Raw genomic sequence first — 22,991 nt, 5'->3', positions numbered from 1 at the left:
GAGGCAGAGACATAGGCAGAGGGAGAAGCAGGCTCCATGCACTGGGAGCCCGATGTGGGATTCGATCCCGGGTCTCCAGGATCGCACCCTGGGCCAAAGGCAGGCGCCAAACCGCTGTGCCACCCAGGGATCCCCAAATCTATTTTTCTATTAGAGTTAAACTTCTACAAATTTCTTTTCATTCCAGGAAAATATTTTCATCAAGGAATCATTTTCTCATTTTTTCTTTGCCTTGTATAGATTAGGGTATCCAAATGGTAAAGGTGGCATACTGAAAAATGGAGATAGAGATCACTATTCTCATTTCTCAAGTATATTTCTGTTGGCATGGTCACTTTTTCAGTTACGAAGCATATCCTCTTTCAGAAATGTAATCCCACATTGCTGACATAGTAGGCCTGGTGTTTGTGAGAACAAAAGGGCTTTTCCTTTGATGCATTTCTGAGCAGTTTCACACACTTGAACACCTGGAAATCAAAATATCTTAATTCTCTGAACACCTTTCCTGGTACTTTAGAAAAATCATTTGTTGACCACTTAGTCCTTATCCCTTCTTTTTCTTTCTTTTCTTCCTTTTCTTTCTTTGCTTCTCTTTCCTTTCCTTTCTCCTCTTTCTTTTTTCTTTCTCTCTCTTTCTCTCTTTATTTCTTTTTTTAAAAATATTTTAATTATTTATTTTTATTTTTTTTTCTGTTTCTTTTTTTTTTAATTTTTTATTGGTGTTCAATTTACTAACATACAGAATAACCCCCAGTGCCCGTCACCCATTCACTCCCACCCACCGCCCTCCTCCCCTTCTACCACCCCTAGTTCGTTTCCCAGAGTTAGCAGTCTTTACGTTCTGTCTCCCTTTCTGATATTTCCCACACATTTCTTCTCCCATCTCACACCAGTAATTATTTAAATAGATACACAGACACACAGGCAGAGGGAGAAGCAGGCTCCATGCGGGGAGCCTGATGTGGGACTCGATCCCAGGCCTCCCGGATCACACCCTGGGTTGAAGGTGGGGCTAAACTGCTGAGCCACCAGGGCTGCCCTCTTTTTCTCTTTCTTTCTTTTTATTTGCTTCCTTTGTCTCCATTTTCTATCAACATTTTTATATGTTTATTGTCTCCATCAAAACAGACATTTGGGTCAATTAATCTGAAGAAAACTTAGAAAATATCCAATGACATTAAGCCTATATTGAAGGACTTTTAATGAACTCAAAAGATCAAATTTGCCAATACAAGGTTTCTCCCTACTGGCCATGCCATGAAGATCAGGAGAAGGCTGACATTTTTGCAGAAGCTCTAACCAGTGTGATAACCTCTAACCAGGCTGGGTCAAGATATTTGCAGAAGGTACTAAGCTTATAGTAACTCCTCCTGGTAAGTAACTTTGTTCTTTTTTGATCCTGTGAATGAAAAACTGAGAGATGCTTTTTAGAAAAAACAATGTAAGATCACCTCAGGCATATGGACAACAATTATGCAGGAACTGTTCTCTATATAAGGGTACAAAACTACTTCATAAACTGGTTTTTTACTTCCCTGCTTGCAAGCAGATTGAAATTCTACTTTTAGAAAATATACACACAAAAGGGTAAACGGAGTCTTGAAATTAAAATCTTTCTAGGACTGTGTCTGTGAACTATTTGTGTAAGTTCTTGGTTCAGGTTGGTTATCTTGTAGATGGTCTTTTAAGTGAGAAACACTTTGATGAAGTAGCTCTAGTATTAATAGTGCTCCTTTTTTGGCAGATAGTGCTCCTTTCTCTAATAGCCTGTAAAACAGGTAAGATTGCTTTTGATCTTACCTTTATGGGCAGTGAAAAAAATTAACTCTTACAGTGGATGACTATAGAACATCAAGAAATGAACACATTCTTATGACTCTAGCTTCTTAGTAGGTTGGCTGAGATTAGTCAAAATTTGTGCTATTGTGAGTCTTGTGCTATTGCCTAGAGAGGGTCCAGTTTAAAGGAATTTGTGAGCTCAGTAAACCATTTTAGCTCTAGAATCCATGAAAAGAGTCTGTCTGCATTTTACATCCTCATTTGTTCATTTATTGTCTCAATAAACAGTCATTGAAGACAGTTTCTTTGCTAGACACTAGAGATACCTAAGTGGAGGCACAAGACACAGTCCCAACACTCATAAGCTTGTAGCCTCCTGGGTAAATATTCTAGATTGTGGCTTGATTGAGCCCCGTGTGTTTTGGCCTGTGACTGCCAGAGACACAGAATGTGGGATTCATGAGCTCTTTTGCTTTCTTAATTTATATAATAAATAATTATTGCTTATAAAATCTATATATTGGTTTTGTGGAAAATTTGATAAAGTGGCCTCACACCATACTATTAAAGACAACAATACTATAGCTAATGTTTATTGAGAGTCAGATACCTGTTTCTGTGCCAATTCTCAATCCTTAAGAGTGTTGTACAGGAAATTTTCTTATTCCAATTTTACTGATGGAGAAATTGAGGCTTAGAGAGTTCAGTGATTTTCCTAAATTTACATGGCTAGTTTTTTTGTTTTGTTTTGTTTTGTTTTGTTTTTACATGGCTAGTTATTATGGCAAAGATTGGGACCCAATAGATACTGGTTTGTTCCAAAGGGCATAGTGTATACCATTATATGCTTTTGGAAACATTCAGCCATCTTTTTATTCAGAACATATACTTTTTTGTAGTCTGACCTTTTAAATAGCCTATGTAGTTGAATGTTTAACTAGTTATAGCTCATAATTGGCATTACTCCTCATGCAGAAAACAATGCTTCTGCTTTTAATCATGGCACTATATTCCCTCTTTCACTTCAAGATATCATTTAAGTCATGTTGAATTGTGTTTGCTAAATTCTCATAATTTAGGGCATTTCTATTAAAGGTCCAGTTCTTTTGATACCATTTCATTCAAACTTTCAGTATCAGCATCAAAATGCTGGAAATACCAAAGCTCGCAGAGAATGGGAGCGGTTGTACTAATGCAGGACTCAACTGCATAACTCAGAGCAGCATTCCCACTCATGCTGGGCAGCTGCAGAAAGGCCAAACAAAACAAATAGGGTCCTCTGATGAGCAGCACAGGATTTTAAATCAATGCCCTGGAACTTGTTAGGGTAATTTCAAGTTCAAAAGACCAGTCTTTCAGGAATAAATATGTTAAGGATTTTCATTAATATTTCACATACTCTAACAACTCATCTGGCATAGAAGTAGTAAGTGTAAATTACACTCTAGGAAAAGAACTGATATGATACATGAAAACCTTTTAAGAAAAAAGATTTAGAAGTTTCAGGAAAATGGCAAAAAAAGGTAAAATCAGACTCTCAGTTGCTTGTGAATGTGATGAGAAAGACAGACCCAAACTGCCCAAGCAGGGAGAGGTCAGTTCATCCAGTCTTGACTACATTCATATCTAATGTGATTTTGCTTGAGATTCATTTTTCTTTAATTCCAGCAGGGCCTGTTTATATATATTCATATAAATATTGAAAAATATGGGCAAAAAAAATATGGGCAAATTGTAAAAGAGGTACAAAGGGAGATTTTTGTAAAAGCTTTTCAGACAGTGTTCCTGGAATAGTTGGAGGAACAAAGTGTTTGGTCCCGGCACAACGCTCAGGGTTACAGGTAAAATTTTTAGAAATCCTTCAGTATGAGGTAGGGAGGGGAGGGATACTAGGTGCTGGTGCTGGCTCTGAATTCTAGGATTTGGTCCCAGTTTGGTCATCAGTAGCAGCGAGATGCTTGGAGAGGTGGTTGACTCTGCCTTAGTCCTAGGGATAGTTGCTGACTGAGCTAGCTTGTAGGGTATTAACAGGGAACTAAGTAGCTAGAGCAAGGGGTGGGGGGTCCACTAAGAGGTGGAAATTTTAGGTCCGTTAGCAATGTCTGCCTTGAAAGATTTGTATGAAAATTTGTGTGTCTTATTTATTTGATTCCAAAAATAACTAATGAAAAAAAATAAGCCAAAAAATGATAAACTTGCCATTTTGTCTATAGCAGATTCGTATAAGGCATCGACACATTTAACTGCACAAACATCTCCAAGAGTGTCATAAGCTGGGTTTGTTTTTTCCAAATTCAGTCCAGTAAATTTGTTCATCCTCATTAGCCTTAGGGATGAAATTTTGCCAGGATGAGGGATAATATTTCACTGGGCTGTTTCTACCTGATAGGATCTATTCAAATAAATGTTTTCAAAGAATTTTCACAAGGCTGGTGAAATATTATGTGGCGTGTTCTGGTGAGAGATGAAACGATTACTCAGAGTCCAATATTTTGGAACAAAGAGAGGCCCGAAGGGTTACACAGGCAGCCACTGCCAAGAAGTGAAGGAAGGTACTGAGAGGAAGTCCCCAGTCCCAATTGGCTATTGATTTTATTACCATAGATTTTAAGTATGTGGAAACAAGGAAGGAAAAACAACTCCCAATCATGGGAAGGGCAGCAGAGAACTGTGGACGTGACTATCCGGACAGGTCTCTGAGGAGCATTAACTAGAGAGCAGTGGGGGATGAGAGAACTGACCCCAGCAGGCCTGGCTATGTATCCACCATCATTGCTGTTCAGTACTGACCAATGGCAGGAATAATAGGCTTTTCCCACACACATAATGCTGTTCCCATGTATGCGCGTCCCTGTTCTTATTGTTTCTTTTACCAGCTGAGATCCTGCTCTTCCACAGTGAAACAATAGAAAAGTGAAAGAAATTATTTATTTTGATGATTTTAGTGGTTATGATCATAGGCACACATGAATTCATAAGTTGAAAAGCATCTTTCTAATCCTCTTTTTTTCCAACTGACTGCAATATAAATTCTAACAGTCTGGGATACCTGGGTGGCTCAGCGGCTAAGCACCTGCCTTTGGCTCAGGGTGTGATCCTGGAGTCCCAGGATCGAGTCCCACGTCGGGCTCCCTGCATGGAGTCTGCTTCTCCCTCTGCCTGTGTCTCTGCCTCTTTCTGTGTCTCTCATGAATAAATAAATAAAATCTTTAAAAAGAATTCTAACAATCTAATTAAATAATGGTGACACAGATATACTTCACAAGGTTGAAAAAAATTTTAGGTGTGGTGCAGAGAGAAATGCAGACTGTGATTTTGGATCTATCCCTTTCTGTATAATCATCATTCAGCAAATAAATTTTTATTATCTTCTGATACTGGTTATTGCTTTCCTAAAGGTATAAAAATAATAATGCCTGTTAGAGGATAATTTGAAAAAAGAAAAAATAAAGTATTAAAAATTTATACTGACACTTATTCTGTTAACATTTGTTATATTTCCATCCATTCATTCTGTCAGTGTAACAACCATTTCCAGTGGATGTTGTGGAGATAAATGAAATTAAATATGGAAATAGCTACTGCATAGGTTGGTACATGGTCTTTCAGTAAAGAATTCAGTTCTACAAATTCCAATTATCACACAATGGAGTTGTTTTTCAATCAAGAATACAGGAAAATATATTAATTATGATCTCATCTACAGATCACTTTAGAACAATTGGTCAGTATTTGCAGAATATTTCTATTTCTATGACTCATTGTTACATGTTTCTAAAAATGAGTAGATGTAGTATTACTTTATATATCTTTAGCCTCAACTTAAGTCGATCTCTCACTTTTCAGTGGAAATGTCTGAATGTAAATAGGGAGAAGTTTTATAGTTGAATATATACAATTACATATATACATATACATATATATATATAAAGTCAAAGATTCATGTTTTTTTAAAAAGTTTTATTTTTTATTTATTTGAGAAAGAGAGAGAGAAAGAGAGAGAGTCTATGCGTAATCTGGGGGGAGGAGCAGAGGGAGAAGCAGAGTCCCTGCTGAGCAGGGATCCCAATGCCCTGGGCACCATCCCTGGACTCTGGGATCATGACATGAGCCCAAGGAAGATGCTTAACCTACTGAGCCACACAGGTGCCCCTCAAATACTCACTTTTTTTTTCCTGTTATCAGAATCACTTTATTTTTTTAATAAATTTATTTTTTATTGGTGTTCAATTTACCAACATACAGAATAACACCCAGTGCTCATCCCGTCAAGTGCCCCCCTCAGTGCCTGTCACCCTTTCACCCCCACCCCCCACCCTCCTCCTCTTCCACCACCCCTAGTTCGTTTCCCAGAGTTAGGAGTCTTTATGTTCTGTCTCCTTTCCTGATATTTCCCACACATTTCTTCTCCCTTCCCTTATAATACTCACTTTTAATATTTTACACCTACAATACCAAAATTATACTACTACAAATATCACTTGAGAAATACTGCTTTTTTTGCCCTCATATTTCATTAAAAATTTTATTCACACTCTTCATAGGCATCTAAAATATACATTTTATTTTATTTTTAAGATTTTATTTATTCATGAGACACACACACAGAGAGAAAGAGAGAGAGAGAGAGAGAAAGAGAGAGGCAGAGACACAGGAGGGAGAAGCAGGCTCCATGAAGGGAGCCTGATGTGGAACTCGATCCCGGGTCTCCAGGATCACACCCCGGGCCGAAGGCAGGCACTTAACTGCTGAGCCACACAGGGATCCCCTAAAATGTATATTTTAGAGTAAATTTCTAAGTCATCTTAGGATCTGAGTGTCTGTTTGGAGATACCTTTATGATGATACCACTGGATATTTTATTGAAAGAAACATTTATCCACTTCCAAAATAAAAGCATTTTTTCGTTTATACTGGCATTCTATATATGTACAATATAAGCACAAAGTATAGAGACTTCAGTTCCAAGTAATATTTACCAATCCATATTAAACTTCTTTGTTGTTTTTTACCAGCACTATGTCTAAACTAGCTTTAATGGACTGTATTTCAGGTTGATATATTGTCTAAGTCTATTGCTTGTCTAAGTAGAGTATTAGAAAAGCCTCTTTTAAAATGAGAATTTGCTCAAAATGAAATATAAGGTAACCTCTGTTTTATGACACATAATATTGACAATGAAAGCTTTACCTTATGCTCTGGCATTTCAGCATATTTGAATTTTGAATGTTTTGTGTCTATATAGCAGAGTGGGATTTGCAAATATCTTCTGCCATTTTCCATGTCACCTTCAAGGTAGACCTATTAAGATCAGGGGCAGGAAAAGAAACAAGTTCTAATGGACAACATATTTCTCATCCATTTATACCGCCTATTTCCAAAATCTATTTGAGAAGACCTAAAATAAAATGGGAAAGTACAGATAGGTCAGGAAATACAAATAAGTAGAAGACCAAAAAATCACTAAGGAAAGTGGAAGAAAAAAGGCCTGTGATTGTCCAGCAAGAAACATAGGGTAAAATTCTATGTTCAAAGGAAAAATGTAGTGGAGTACATACCTTTTATTAACTTATTTAGTGACACACATCAAATTTTCAAATATGTTACATTTTTCTCATCATAAAATGAGAAAAAGACTTCAATGCATGAGTCCTTTAAGAGGAACATGAAGTGAAACAGTGGGCATTGCCTTCCACATCCAATTTGTAAAGTGGATGAAAAGGTCTTTAAACAAATGCATTTCATGCTGCCACTGCATCATTATCATAGGCACCAGGACATATAATGTCATTCATAGATAGTGACCTTCAACCAATCTTGTCAGGCAGATGGCAATCTAGAGATCTAACATGACAATAGGAGCCCTAGAAGACCAGGCAACGAGACATTGATCTTTTCATTCCACCACGAAGGACCACTGTAGGAGTTTGAAGTCAAGCTATGGACATGAGCTAGAAGGAAGTCAGTTTGAGGTAGAAATTTCTGATGAGAGCTTGGAATGCTCATAGATTGTGCTCTTGATAGGAAAAAATGCTATTTGCATTGGACAACAGAGGTGAAAGCAGTTCCATGAACTGACCCCATATTACTAGGCTTTGCTATATTTATATTCCACTTCATTTCCTTAACACTAGAAAGGCATTGGATAAAATAAGACAAGTGACTTACTAATAACTGGTGTGCGTAGGGCACATTTTCAGTGATGATGGTTCAGAGAATTCTAGATATAGTAGAGCAACGTGGGGTGCAAATGAAGGAACGAATCTTGATGTCTGATTGACATAGGTCCAATTGCTATCCCTAAATACTGCAGTCTCATCAGTAAAAGAAGATTCGGTCCCAGGAGATTAAAATGTTGTTGGAGGACACAATCATCACAATTAAATTTCTAATACTAATGATAATGTTAATTTAATCTCTCATTTTCATAACACATTTAGATGTAGAAATCTTAGGAGATATTTTAATATCAATCCCTCCAGTAAAGGTCAGCATAGACAGCAGTGTGCAAATATGTAATAGGATCTGACTTCGTGTCCATGTAGACTTGCTTAAAGTGGTCATGCACAACATATGTAGTTGTCTTGAAAGTGTTTGTCCCAAGAATGAAGTTGCTCATGATATAAATTGTGTGATTTGACTCATTTCCTTTTCTAATGGTGAAAGGGGGTTTTCAGAGAGCCTGGGTTTTGGAGTCAGGCTACCTGGAGCTCTGACTCCACCACTTGCTGCTGATGTGAACTTGGGTGATTATTCTCTGGCCTCAGTTTCATAATACACGATGAGATAACAGGATGTATGAGCAGGGTTATGAAAATTCAGTGAGAGGTTGTGAGTAAGGTACTTGGCATGTTATCTTAAGCACAATAAGTGCCGCATAGATCTTGCCCCATTTAAAACCTAAAGGGAGAATCGTATCCAGATTGGAGAGTGGTTAGTAGCCAATCACATTGACAAAGCCGAAATTCTCCAGGGGATTTAGCTCTACTTCTCATCATTCCAGTGAAAAGTTACCTGACTCTCCATTAATATACAAAACACTTAAATTTAGAGGTATTTCTGTAATGGACTTTTCCCATACTTGGCAAAAATAAAATTAAAATGTGTGTGGGGGGGGCGTTGTATTTTGTTGTTGTATGTACTTAAATCTTAATATTTTATCTTACATGATATCATGTCTAACACTAACAAGCTTGGCCTTCATACTGGTATTTAGTAGATAAACAATTAAAATTTTAAATTTTATTCAGAAAAATTAGGAAATATTTGTTTTGGCAGCAGATATACTAAAATTGGAACGATAATGAGAAGATAGCATGGACTCTTAAATAAATAAATAAAATCATAAAAAAAGGAAAATACATAGGAATATAGTTAGTGATACTTAGTACTTTTAAATATACATAGAAATGTCATTAATTTGTAATTCATAATCACATATGAGATACTTGTAATTATTTATTTAATAAAAGAAAGAAGAGAGGAATAAAATAGAGGAATTTTGAATCAATATTGATATGCAATATTAATTTAATGAATACAATATCAATAGGTATTAATGCCATACGTAATTAAAATGTGATTGCATTTGGTTAATTTATATAGAATTCCTACTGCCTTGTGTTCATCATATATATACCATTAAGGCAATTTACCTGAAAAAATTTTGATTATGAATATATATATGTATTAGAAAGATTTATTTTTAAAACTGGTGTCTATTTTATACATCAATGAAATTATTGTGGCCATAGAAAACACTTTTAATAAGTTTAATAAAGAATGTTGAGTGGCACTTGGGTAAATATCTAGTTATGATCTTTAACTAGGGTTAAATATCTAGTTATGATCTCAGGGTTGTGGGATTGAGACCTGACCATGGTGTTGGGCTCTAAGACTGAGTGTGGAGTCTGCTTCAGATTCTCTCTCTCCCTCTCACTCTGCCCCTCAATCCAGCACACACTCTTTCTCTTTAAAAGAAATAAATAAAATCTTTTTTAAAAGAATGCTAAAAGAAAAACCATGTAAAATAATTACATAAAATATAGGTACTAACCATTTATAATCAAGAATATATTTAATGCTTAGTTAACTATCACGTTGAGAAAATTATGGAAGATTCAAGATACCTTCTATCCTGAAAAGAATGAAACTTTAGGAATCTAGCAAGAAAAGGTGACAGGACCTCAGCATAATGTCTTAATTTTCCAAATTTATCATTTGTTTTTCGTTTTTTAAAAGATTTTATGTATTTATTTATGAGAGACACACAGAGAGAGGCAGAGTGAGAAGCAGGCTCCCCACCTGGCGCTCGGTGGGGGACTCGATCCCAGACCCCAGGATCTCTACCTGAGCCGAAGGCAGAATTTCAACCACTGAGCCACTCAGGCGCCCCTCCAAGTTCATCATTTGATTTTCAAGTTCTTTACTATGATGAATCAGAAATTTCCTATGAAAAACCAACTTTTTAGCTAGATTCTTTAATGTATTGACTAGAGGCAAAAATTATGTGACTACCATGTACTTTGAGAAATAAATTTTGCTTTATATAATATGGTTTTTAAATTGAAAACAAAGTATATGGTTGGGGAACTATACAGTGTCTTATTTTGATCAGTAAAATACTATTTGTATGACAGGCAAGATGTACACAATTAAAACAAGCACATTATGACCTGATAAGTAATTATAGCATAAGTAAAAAAGTCATCATTGTTTGCTTACCAATTTAGTATAAAAATCAGGAGCATTGGAGACAGGCAAAATTTCTGAAGAATTTTTTACCCTTTCTTCTCAAAGGAGGAATTCAGTTCTTTTCTTAGGATGTTACCCATGAAATTATTATTCTAACTCCATACTAGTTGAAAGAAAGAAATCAGTAAAGCACTTGTGTTTCAGTGGGAACCCAAATTGGAATGGGTCCTACTATTTATGATATGATTCATTAGTATAACCAGGAATATTCCAGACTTCAAGAGACATGCCCTTGAAAACCACGATGTTTCACTATATAATTTGACATTATGTCTGCAAGAAACTCTGACCATAACTGGTAACATTACGCCATTCTATATAAATTTATTCAGCAGGTGAAATGTAAGAAAATTGAAGGATACCATAGCAAGTTTAGCAGGCTTGTAGGGCAGATTCAACTTTGAGGAGGGATGCTAAGACTCATAATATGGTGTCATCTTAATTATGCTTCAACTTCAAATAAAATTCCAACATAAAATGTACTTTTAATTAACATTTCCTAAAGCAAGACAAAACTCTGACCAGTGTATTTCTTGATTAGGGTACTGTAGGAACATTTCTGAACATTTAAATTTTTTAAATAGGAGTTTTGGAAATATTGCCATTTGTTTCTAAATTTAAGGCATTGTAAGTAATTTGGAGGTGCAACATTACACATTGCCTTCTACAAAGTCCTGCAGTGGTTTAATTGTGATAATGAGATGTTCTATAAAATCAGAAATCAAGGAGAAGAATTCCAGTATCACAAGTGGACATGAGATCCATATTTGTAATTAAAGATAAACTTGATAGATTCCCATTCAAACAAGTGACTGTGTATTGTGTCAAAATATTCCACTTTTTGATCCAGGACCCTTCACTTAATAGCTATGACTTTGTTTGGGCAAGTTACATAACCTCTACAACCTTTTTTCACATGGAAACTGGAAATAAGCACCTCAAAACCCACTGTGGATGAAAGGCCATGATACCTACTAATCCTATTGCAACTTTTCCTTTAATTTACTATGTGCTGATTTCCCACCCATAAAATGTTTCTGTTTCTTTATTTAACTTTTATTTGTTATTCCATTGTCTCCAACAGATAAAAGTCCTGAAGACATTTCCCCCAAGCCCACAATTTTTCTTCCTTCAATTGCTGAAATAAAAGTCCATAAGGCTGGAACATATCTTTGTCATCTTGAGGAAAATATTCCTGATGTTTTTAAGATAGATTGGAAAGAAAAGAACGTCAAAACAATTCTGCAATCCCAGCAGGGAAACACCGTGAAGACTGAGGACACATACATGAAATTCAGCTGGGTGATCGTGACTGAGGAATCATTGGATAAAGAACACCAATGCATCGTCAAAGATGAGAGGAATAAAGAAAGGGTTAATCAAGAGATTGATTTTCCTTCAATAAACAAAGGTATGTGCGTATAAACATGAACAAAAGCTCCCAGAACCCTGGTTTCAAAGAGAAAACCATACCTTTTCTGTTAAGTATTAATGAAAATATGAAAATAAGCAATTAGAAATTTTTTTTCTAATGTTGTTGCCTTTCATGGTAGCATGAATGTCCTGCTATTTCTCCCATAGACTGCAAATAGTATGGGTTTGGGGGGCACCTGGGAGACTCAGTAAACTGAGCATCTGACTCTTCATTCAGCTCAAGTCATGACTCAGGGTACTGAGAATGATCACAGTATTGGGCTCTGCACTCAACATGGAGTCTGCTTGAGTATCTCTTCCTGTGCCCCTTCCCTGGTGCTCAATCTCTCTCGATCTCTCTTTCTCTCAAAATAAATATGTAATTCGTTTTTATAAAAAACAGTATGGGCTTTGAGATATACAGAGAAAAAGAAAATGACAAATTCACTTAGCCTTTCAAGCCTCAGTTTAACATCCAAAATATTAATAATACTGATTATTTTTGCAGTCATTTAATGGATTAAATGAAACAATACCTGTGAAAGCACCTAGCTACCTGGTGCACAAGAAATGCTCAGAGTGGGGGATCCCTGGGTGGCGCAGCGGTTTAGCGCCTGCCTTTGGCCCAGGGTGCGATCCTGGAGACCCGGGATCGAATCCCACATCGGGCTCCCGGTGCATGGAGCCTGCTTCTCCCTCTGCCTGTGTCTCTGCCTCTCTCTCTCTCTGTGACTATCATAAAAAAAAATGCTCAGAGTGTACTGTTAAGGATTTTACTTGATCAGGAAATAAGAACAATTATTGCTCTATTCAAAGTATCACCCATCAACAATGAGTTGTCGGAGAGAAAATGCTCTTCATTTGCTGGAGCCAGATCACAGCTAACCAGGAATAATAATTTGACTACTGAAATTTTAGTATGATCCTGGGTTTTTTAGATTTGTATTTTATTTTATTTTTTTTAATTTTTATTTATTTATGATAGTCACACAGAGAGAAAGAGAGGCAGAGACACAGGCAGAGGGAGAAGCAGGCTCCATGCACCAGGAGCCCGATGTGGGATTCGATCCCGGATCTCCAGGATCGCGCCCTGGGCCAAAGGCAGGCGCCAAACCGCTGAGCCACCCAGGGATCCCTAGATTTGTATTTTATATACAAGAATAAAGGTGAAGTTTAGTAAGTAAAGACTGAGTGATGCTAAGGTCTAAAAACATTCATCCTTTCTACATGATGAATGTATTCCTACCATTGGTAAAAGTGCTCAGCAAACATTTATTTCAATTCTAGTATGTGCCAGACTGGAAAGGATGCAGGATGAACTATGGTCTCAAGGAGGATCACTACAGTCAAGTGAATATACTTTTCCAAATCAATCAGGGTCACTTGTGATTCAAGCATGGTGTCCCAAAGAAGCCTCACTGGGGGAGACACTGGTCATATGTAGACAGTGTGGGCAGATGGCTGAATGTGCCCGGCCTTGCTATGATCTACTAACTCACTTGACTCAGAAGTCAAGTCTTGGCTTTGACATCACAGACCAAGGCCCCAGAGAGACCATAAGAAGGAATCACTTTGGATTTACTTGTGATTAACATCATTCTTTTTTTTAAATTCTTTTTTTAATTTTTTTTTTATTTTTTATTGGTGTTCAATTTACCAACATACATACAGAATAACCCCCAGTGCCCGTCACCCATTCACTCCCACCCCCCGCCCTCCTCCCCTTCTACTACCCCTAGTTCGTTTCCCAGAGTTAGCAATCTTTACATTCTATCTCCCTTTCTGATATTTCCCACACATTTCTTCTCCCTTCCCTTATATTCCCTTTCACTATTATTTATATTCCCCAAATGAATGAGAACATACACCGTTTGTCCTTCTCTGATTGACTTACTTCACTCAGCATAATACCCTCCAGTTCCATCCACGTTGAAGCAAATGGTGGGTATTTGTCATTTCTAATAGCTGAGTAATATTCCATTGTATACATAAACCACATCTTCTTTATCCATTCATCTTTCGATGGACACCGAGGCTCCTTCCACAGTTTGGCTATTGTGGCCATTGCTGCTATAAACATCGGGGTGCAGGTGTCCCGGCATTTCATTGCATCTGAATCTTTGGGGTAAATCCCCAGCAGTGCAATTGCTGGGTCATAGGGCAGGTCTATTTTTAACTCTTTGAGGAACCTCCACACAGTTTTCCAGAGTGGCTGCACCAGTTCACATTCCCACCAACAGTGTAAGAGGGTTCCCTTTTCTCCGCATCCTCTCCAACATTTGTGGTTTCCTGCCTTGTTAATTTGCCCCATTCTCACTGGTGTGAGGGGGTATCTCATTGTGGTTTTGATTTGTATTTCCCTGATGGCAAGTGATGCAGAGCATTTTCTCATGTGCATGTTGGCCATGTCTATGTCTTCCTCTGTGAGATTTCTCTTCATGTCTTTTGCCCATTTCATGATTGGATTGTTTGTTTCTTTGGTGTTGAGTTTAAGAAGTTCTTTATAGATCTTGGAAACTAGCCCTTTATCTGATATGTCATTTGCAAATATCTTCTCCCATTCTGTAGGTTGTCTTTGAGTTTTGTTGACTGTATCCTTTGCTGTGCAAAAGCTTCTTATCTTGATGAAGTCCCAATAGTTCATTTTTGCTTTTGTTTCTTTTGCCTTCATGGATGTATCTTGCAAGAAGTTACTGTGGCCAAGTTCAAAAAGGGTGTTGCCTGTGTTCTTCTCTAGGATTTTGATGGAATCTTGTCTCACATTTAGATCTTTCATCCATTTTGAGTTTATCTTTGTGTATGGTGAAAGAGAGCTTACACATAAAGGAGCTAGTGATTAACATCATTCTAAGCAGAGGGGAACAAGCACATAACAAGACCTGTGAAGAGCTTTGCTATATCAAGTCTAACTTTCTGAAGTGAGTTTGTGTTCTTGGAGTGTTGAAAACACCATTCCCAAATGGCAACACTTGGCTTATGGCCCAAGTCACTAAACCAGGACTTAATACCTAACCTAAGGGCAATTTCACCTTCCCACCCCAAGAAGAGTAACCTTTAGTCAACATGGGAATTTCCTGGTCAGCCCCAGGAAGCTTCCTGATTGACCCATTCCCTTCCCCTTGGGAGAGTAACCTTGCCTAAAACAACGGATTGCTTGCTAAGAATTCCCAGGCTCTCTCAATTGTTAAAAACTTCTGTTCCCCTGTAGTCCTTTCCTAAATTGATTGGTTAATAGAGCCATTAGATCTTTAAATTTACTTTGTTGAATTTTTGATCTTTAACAGATTTGTTGGCAAGGATGGAATCCAATGTGGACCCCACGGGGCATTCAGAGGCAAAGCAAAACACAGAGGTGGTAACTTTGAACCCTTCCAGTTCAAGATCTTTCAGGCCTGTCCCCAGCACTGTGGGTGAGTTCTTCCTGCTCTCAGCTCCAGTCACTTTGTGTTCTGCCTCCTAATCTAATTGGTTTTGCTTGGCAGGGCACGGCCGCTTAGGCTGCCAGAGTATTATGCCCGTGTTAAGTTAAACTACCATGTCTTTTCTGAGCCCCATTGAGCTGGATATTTGCACAGAGTCCAACTGAACAGGCTGAAGGGTCTGCCCAGAGCCAACCAACTAACCTTTCAGACTAAGTGCCCAAGATAGAAACCTCAGCAAGTTTCCAGGAGAATTGGTGGTGCACGCAGAGTCTTCTTGTATCAGAACTCAGAAACATCTCTTACAGCTCATACACTAACATGCACCTAATTGATTGTCACTATTCCTGTAGATAAAGGCTACAGCTAACAGAGAAAGGTAGAAAAAACACAAAAATTGGCGTGCAAGAGTCAAGCATTTAGAGGCCGCTAGAGCACTTGCTACCTCAGGAACACACCACTGGTAGTACAGGTTGTCAGGAAATGGGATGGATCAGTACTAGATCACTCATCAACCTCAAGAAAACTTCTGTGCAAGGAGCTACACTGCAAAATATGCACAATCCCCAATTCCAGGACACAACCCTTTTAGGTGTTAGTTTTCTGATCAAGAATCCAAGTGTCTTAGTTGATGGAATCCTTAAAGAGTCAAGCGCACTACTTATGTTATACTTGTTTATTTTTCATCTAAGAATTATAGTCCCAGATTAAAGATACCTAGCAAAATGCAAACTCTTAAAAACTTCTTTGGTGTCCTGAGGAATTAACTTGGTAACAATCAGGTTGGAGACCCAAAACTACCAGACAGGAAAGTGGGCTACCACTCATTTGCATCCAGGTATGGCTGGAGTGTGGATTAACTCCATTTGAGGCTAGTGTCCTACCAAACTGCTGTGAGCCGTCAGGGCAACGATAACCTAGAAATATATGTCCATAATGGGGAACTTGTGAATTAGATAAGATCATTAAGATGTACACTTAAAAGCAAGGTTTCCCTAATTAAACAGAATCCTGTAAAATGTTGACAATTCCAATGTCCTTTCATTGAAAGACTCACTGCAAAAGGCTAATGAAAGATTAATGATGGACAAACAGTATATGGTCTCATTCATTTAGGAAATATGAAAAATAGTGAAAGGGAACAAAGGGGAAAGGAGAAAAAATGTGTGGGAAATATGAGAAAGGGAGACAGAACACGAGAGACTCCTAACTCTGGGAAACGAACAAGAGGTGATGGAAGGGGAGGTGGCAGGGGGTGGGGGTGATTGGGGGACGAGCACTGAGGGGGGCACTTGACGGGATGAGCACTGGGTGTTATGCTATATGTTGGCAAATTGAACACCAATAAAAATAAATAAATAAATAAATATAAATAAATAAATAAATAAATAAATAAATAAATAAATAAATAGAAAGAAAGATTAACGTTGGAGGAAGTACCTAAAACAGAAGACTATAAAACTGATCTAACTTCTGCTCCCCTCTTGGCTCCTTTGAGCGCTCATTATAGTCTGAATTGATTTTCCACTCTGAACAGACTACACAGCCATAAACAGAAGACTGCCAATTTCATGGCTTTACAGACACCTCCATATCTACCTTCATAGGAGGGCCCCCAAATGAGCCCCGTCCATAGGGGCAAATTGCTATGTACTTTATTCTCTTAAACAGCCACGTGGAATTCTGGTAAATACTGGGTTCTGTGCAAAGGATCCTAGAAAAGCTGGTATAGGAGAGGGAAGAGTGGAAATCTTAACAAGATTATTAGTGGAATCTCTATCTAAAGTCCTTGTCCACAGGGATAGTAAAATTTCTCATTATGCCATCCTTTCTAAATCTAGACCCATTGCTAGTGATCTTTTCTCTCCCAGATGTTATTCCTGCCTTCCTGCCTGTGTCATCCTGCCTAATTGCTCTTAACTTTCTGCCTGCCTGCGACTTGGCGGATTGTTGGCTCCTTCCTTTGGCTCTCACTGTGAGAGACTCTGAGTATTTGGAGGGTAGTATCCTTTGCACCCTCTTGGGGACCCGGGTAATACACAAGGGGTTACTCTATATGTCAGAAATTCTTAAAACTAAAACTATGCCCCCAGAGAGAAGGAAACAAATTGAAGCTCATGCACTTGGTTAGATGGATCAATCCATGATGTCATTCCATGTAAATACAAGTCTGAGAATTTGAGAGCAACTGGCTTGACCAATCTTACCAGAAGTAGAAAGGCAGCTCTTGAGGCAACTCAAAGTTCTCCCGTTGTTTTATCTATCTCCCAACTTTTCCTATTTATGGAAAAGGGCTTATAAATGGCTGGCTTTAGGAAAGCAAAGTGCTTCTTGGAGGAACATGCATTTTCTGTCTGTCATTAAAGTCACACATCTTATCATGTCTTTAAAACATAAACCCAGCGCACAAAAGCTTGATACTGAGGGAAATAAACAAACCAGGCCTTTTTTTTTTTTTGGCCTTTTTAAAATATAAACTGCTAAAGGGCTCTTGTGCCTACACTCTAGTCTATTCTCCTTGATAATCCTGAGACAAATACAAATCTTAAAATTGTCTGCATAAATATTAGTGGTCCTCAGTCCTTGCACCAGTCTGTGTGTCCATAAATATATATTGTCGATGTGAGATATTTTTCTCCCTGGATGTTTTGCCAAAAATAATTTGTAAAGAGCTCCTTGGTTTGAATATAAGCACTTATAAGGATCAGGCATTCTACAGCTCTCAGGAAGATAGAAACTAAGTTGAATGTGTTTCAACTTTACATGATCTGGGCACATATTCTCTGGTGGGTTTAAGCATAATAGGTATGTTGGTATTGCCTTCTCAGCACCTAAATCAGAAATTTCATGTGCCTGGTTTACTAAAGATCAAGTAAGTAGATGTGATCTCCATTACAAAATGTTACAGGAAAAAACTTGGGAGAATGATGGACTTTGATGTTTCATAAGATAATAAGATATTTTTACGCTTTTTATTTAATTCCAATTAATTAACACAGCACATTATATTAGTTTCATGTGTACGATATGGTGATTCAACACTTTGATACATCACCTGAGCCCATCAGGACAAGTGCACCCTTTAATCTCCATCACCTATTTCACCCTTCTCACCCCTTGTCTATGATGTTTTTGTGGATAATCTCAGATAACGAGATATAAAAAATACACAATTTTAGCTAAAGTTTTAAATAATCTCCCAAATTTTTTGAGGAACTTAAAAAAATTGTGTTTTCCGTGTTAAGATACATTCATTATATTCATTCAATATCGAGATCATTTCCAAGCAAGATAAAATACTAATATATTAGTGACTAAACACAGGTTTATCTTCTTTTGTTTCCTTGTTGCATAGAAACAGAAGATAAGTTCACACCTACTCATAGTCAAGCTTGGTGCTTTACTGAAAGATTGTTTTATGAAGAAGCACACATTTCTAGAAATTATGAAATATATTAATAAATTTTCCAATCTAAAGAATGCTAATTAACAAACTGTTTACAACTGCTTATTGACTAGCTTTCTTTAAATATGAAAGTTTCTAGTGGTTAAGAATCCTAGTATATGTAATGCAGACTACTAAAATAATAAGAGAAACAACCTGGAAAGCAAAGAAACTAAGATGTGTATTTTTTCAAAAGAAAATGTATGAGGAATGGAAATATATTTTTTGGGGGGAGAGGTAAGGGGATTTTTGTCCTAAAGGGAGGTGGGTCGTCTGAAGACAGTAAACTCAGGACAGAATCTGCGTGTAAAGGAGAAAGTTGCAGAGGTCTGTACAAAGGAGATGTTTGGGGAGGAATGCCATGTGTGGTCAGAACTGAGTAAGATTGGAATGAAGAATTTTTAAACCAAAGTAAGCTGGTACAGCATTGGAGTTTGATTTTCTCCCCACCAAAAGGATAAATGGTTTTTTGGACTTTTTATGTTTCTTTATTCTCTTTGGAGTTTTGGTCTGCTTAAGTCTCTTCGACTTAGAGCATTTCACTGGATTGGTTAAACTGTTTGGCTTATTTGGTATGTCAGATTACGTGGAATGCATTGTCAAAAAATACTTCACACCAAGTTTTCTAGATATTGTATTTTGTAAAATTGTGGTACGTGCAGATAATATCTATTCTGGTTCTACAAGAAAACTCCCCCCCCATTGTTAGTAGTTGGTTATCCTGATGACCTTGTAACATGGCACCATTCTGCTTCTGAATCAGAGAAATGAAGGCGGGTAAACATGGCAGTGTTTTAAACAAAGAGTCAAGTCTGAGGGAAAACCAGCGCAGCCACTTTGGTTTTTCCAGACTCCGTGACAAAACTAATTTCTCTTAGTTTTTTTTTTTTTTAATCATTCCTTTGCCCTCCTTTGGATATTTTAAATGACTCAAAATATAAGGGGAAATCAGTGCGAAAACTTCTATAATAGTACAAAAACAGTTTACCATCAATGTTTAGTGTGTCAAGTCCATAATTCTGTAAAAAATATTTTTGCCTCCAGAGACTATATGGCTCATCATTCTGGACCCTTTGGACACCTGTAGCTGGAATTCATTCCACTGCCACTTAGTGTGCATTGTCACTGTGCCCTTGTCACAAAAATGGGTTTCCCCCTTGAGGCCCACTTTCTGTGACCTCCAGTGACCAAGGCTCCTCCTTCACTGGGCAAATCAAAGGGGCCTTTAGGAAAATCTTGACAATCTCTTGGAATTGTCTCAGTGTACAACCTTCTGTTGATCCTTTGTGCTGCCTGCTAGTCTGACCAGCTGGTATAAGTCTCCAATATCTGTAGCTCAAGACTGTCATCAACAGGTTATGGAAATGTTCTTAGATTACAGTTAAAAGGATCCTACAGGTCACAGTTTACTGCCTGCTGATTAGGGGTTTTAGCCAAACATCAGAGGAAGATAACCCTCAACTATCCCAGTAGAAGAGGGATGTTACCAAGTGGTCCTGCTGTAAAACTAAAGGTTGAACCTTGTACACATCACACATCTACAAATGTCTCCACCTGACACCAGGTCCTACCCAGACACAGGAGATTCTGAAACAACTGAGTGAAGTACAAATAGCAGACACCCAAATAGACTGCTTTCACCTCAACAGGCTTTCAGGACTTCATACTTTAATTAAATATGAAATTCTTTCTCCTTCTTTTCTTTCCTTACTCTGGAAATGGCCTGTATCTCCTATGTCATTGTCATAGGTGTAACCTCTGGAATTTAGAGCAAGCAGGCTAATTTTATTTCAGGCTAGCAGAAAATCTAACACTGGTGTAAAATTTTCTCAAGGTAAATAAGACATCTCATTGGTTGATTCTTCTAAATTTACATCCCAAGAAATAGGGACTACCAAGAAGCCACCAGGATTAACACCTTTGGCAGGAATCCATGTGGCTTAAATGAAAGATTCCTTCAGCAGTCTTTCTTACTTATGTAATTTTAACTGCTTTGATTATTGGGGGCAATGGCATCAAAATGTACCTACAAAATGGGGAATTTTTTTATATGTATGTATATTTTTCAATTGGAGTTCGATTTGCCAACATATAACACTCAGTGCTCATCCCATCAAGTGCCCCCCTCAGTGCCCATTATCCTGTTTATAGGCATCATAAAACTTGGGGAATTATCCTGTTTATAGGCATCATAAAAATCTTCCTGGTGCATTTTGTTCTCTCAAAAGTTTTAGGGGATCCCTGGGTGGCGCAGCGGTTTGGCGCCTGCCTTTGGCCCAGGGCGCGATCCTGGAGACCCGGGATCTAATCCCACGTCGGGCTCCCGGTGCATGGAGGCTGCTTCTCCCTCTGCCTGTGTCTCTGCCTCTCTCTCTCTCTCTCTCTCTCTCTCTCTCTCTGTGACTATCATAAATAAATAAAAATTAAAAAAAAAGATTATTTAAAAAAAAGTTTTACATACAAGTTCTAAGTCAGTAACTTCTAAGCAAATGATTTTTTTAGACTGGGGTATTACAAAAGAATGAAAAGTATGACCAGCTCTAAAAACTATAATGTTAAACTGATAATCCTTGAGTATCACAAGGCTTATGCAAAAGGTCAAGACCTGTGTATACCACCCAGAGGAACAACAGGAACTGTTGAAAACTTCAGAGCAGTTTTTTTTAATAATAAATTTATTTTTATTGGTGTTCAATTTGCCAACATACAGAATAACACTCAGTGCTCATCCTTTCAAGTGCCTCCCTCAGTGCCCATCACCCATTCACCCCCACCCCCGGCCCTCCTCCCCTTCCACCAGCCCTAGTTCGTTTCCCAGAGTTAGGAGTCTTTATGTTCTGTCTCCCCTTTCAGAGCAGTTTCTGACAGTAGTGTTAATGCCTTCAATTTTTTTAATAATAAATTTATTTTTTATTGGTGTTCAATTTGCCAACATACAGACAGAACATGAACAGGGTGGGGGTGACTGGGTGACGGGCACTGAGGGGGACACTTGATGGGATGAGCACTGGATATTATTCTGAATGCCTTCAATTTTGATCCCTTCTCTTGGTTAAGCTGAGAATGTGATCAAAAGGCAGGGTTGTTGTAAAGGAAACCACAGGCTCACAATATACTCATTTAGCTTAAGGCCACAAGTCAGTAAACCAACTCTTCATAGCTACCCAACTGCAGTTTCAACAGCCAGAACTGGAACCTTTAGCCAGTGGACATGGGAATTTTCTGGTCAGCACTAGGATGTTTACTGATTGGCCCTTTCTACTCCCCTTATGAGACTGACCCTGCCTCAAACAATGGATTTTTTGCTAATAATTTCTTTTTCTCTCCCTCTCTATCTTGAAATACCTCTGTCCTGTAGCTCTTAGGAGTTGCCTCCTACTTGCTAGATGGGATGATGCCCGATTCATGAACAGGTTGAAAATACAGCCAAAATATACTCAGTTGAATTTTTCTTATTTCATAGATTCTCAGTTTGTCCAATGATCAGATTAGGATTAAATATTTACTTTTACTTTCCCCAGAAATGTGATGCAAAGCAAATGAAATTACATCAGTGAAAATACATGCTGTTGAAAACATGACATGGATGAATTTATTCCTATATTTATTGTATTTATTTATTTTCTTTCCTAAAACTAGCTAAAATCAAATTATACAGAGAGCCTTAATGTTTATTTCTACAGCTAACAGAGAGGGACAAATGAGCAAGGCATAAATGTAATGAAACCATTGGGCTGAAGTATCATGTTAGGTTTTGATTTTTCCAGTGTGACAAGAAAAGTAAAAAGTATAGTAAGTTCCATGGCGATGATTGTGATAAGGGAGGTGTTCTTGTTAATGATGTGCCTCACTTCACAGTTAGTTCTGAAAGGAATGTCTTCCAAGGTCTTCTCACAGCAATAAACAGGGCACTTCTGTTATTGGAATTCTACAGCAGATACCTAGTGCTGGTCCATGGAAGTTTTAATTTTTTGTATAAAAGCTTATATATATATAAGCTTATATATATATATATATATATATATATATATATATATATGAATGCACAGAACCGTGAGTGATTCTGAACAGAGATAAACTGATCTTCTCAAACTCTTTGACCAACTTTGACAGAAAAAGGGCACCATGGACACACATACAAGTTGAATTATGAAAATTGTTACTTTGTTGTCTTTTTATCA

At 37.7% G+C, this 22,991-nt stretch overlaps 1 gene segment (V, D, J or C); it reads left to right on the top strand.

The window, feature by feature from the left end:
• LOC140613528 (T-cell receptor gamma chain C region 5/10-13-like) overlaps positions 1–22,991 on the top strand; it is a 43,317-nt gene that overhangs the window by 16,382 nt on the left and 3,944 nt on the right. Inside the window, 3 exon segments of the C gene segment in view lie at positions 1,323–1,373; positions 11,618–11,948; positions 15,244–15,356. Coding sequence covers positions 1,323–1,373; positions 11,618–11,948; positions 15,244–15,356 — 495 coding nt within the window.

This window comes from Canis lupus, chromosome 21 (assembly GCF_048164855.1).
Source record: "Canis lupus baileyi chromosome 21, mCanLup2.hap1, whole genome shotgun sequence".
NCBI classification, from domain to species: domain Eukaryota; kingdom Metazoa; phylum Chordata; class Mammalia; order Carnivora; family Canidae; genus Canis; species Canis lupus.
The sequence above is the reverse complement of the archived record's forward strand: the minus strand, read 5'-3'. Positions and strand labels throughout refer to the sequence as shown.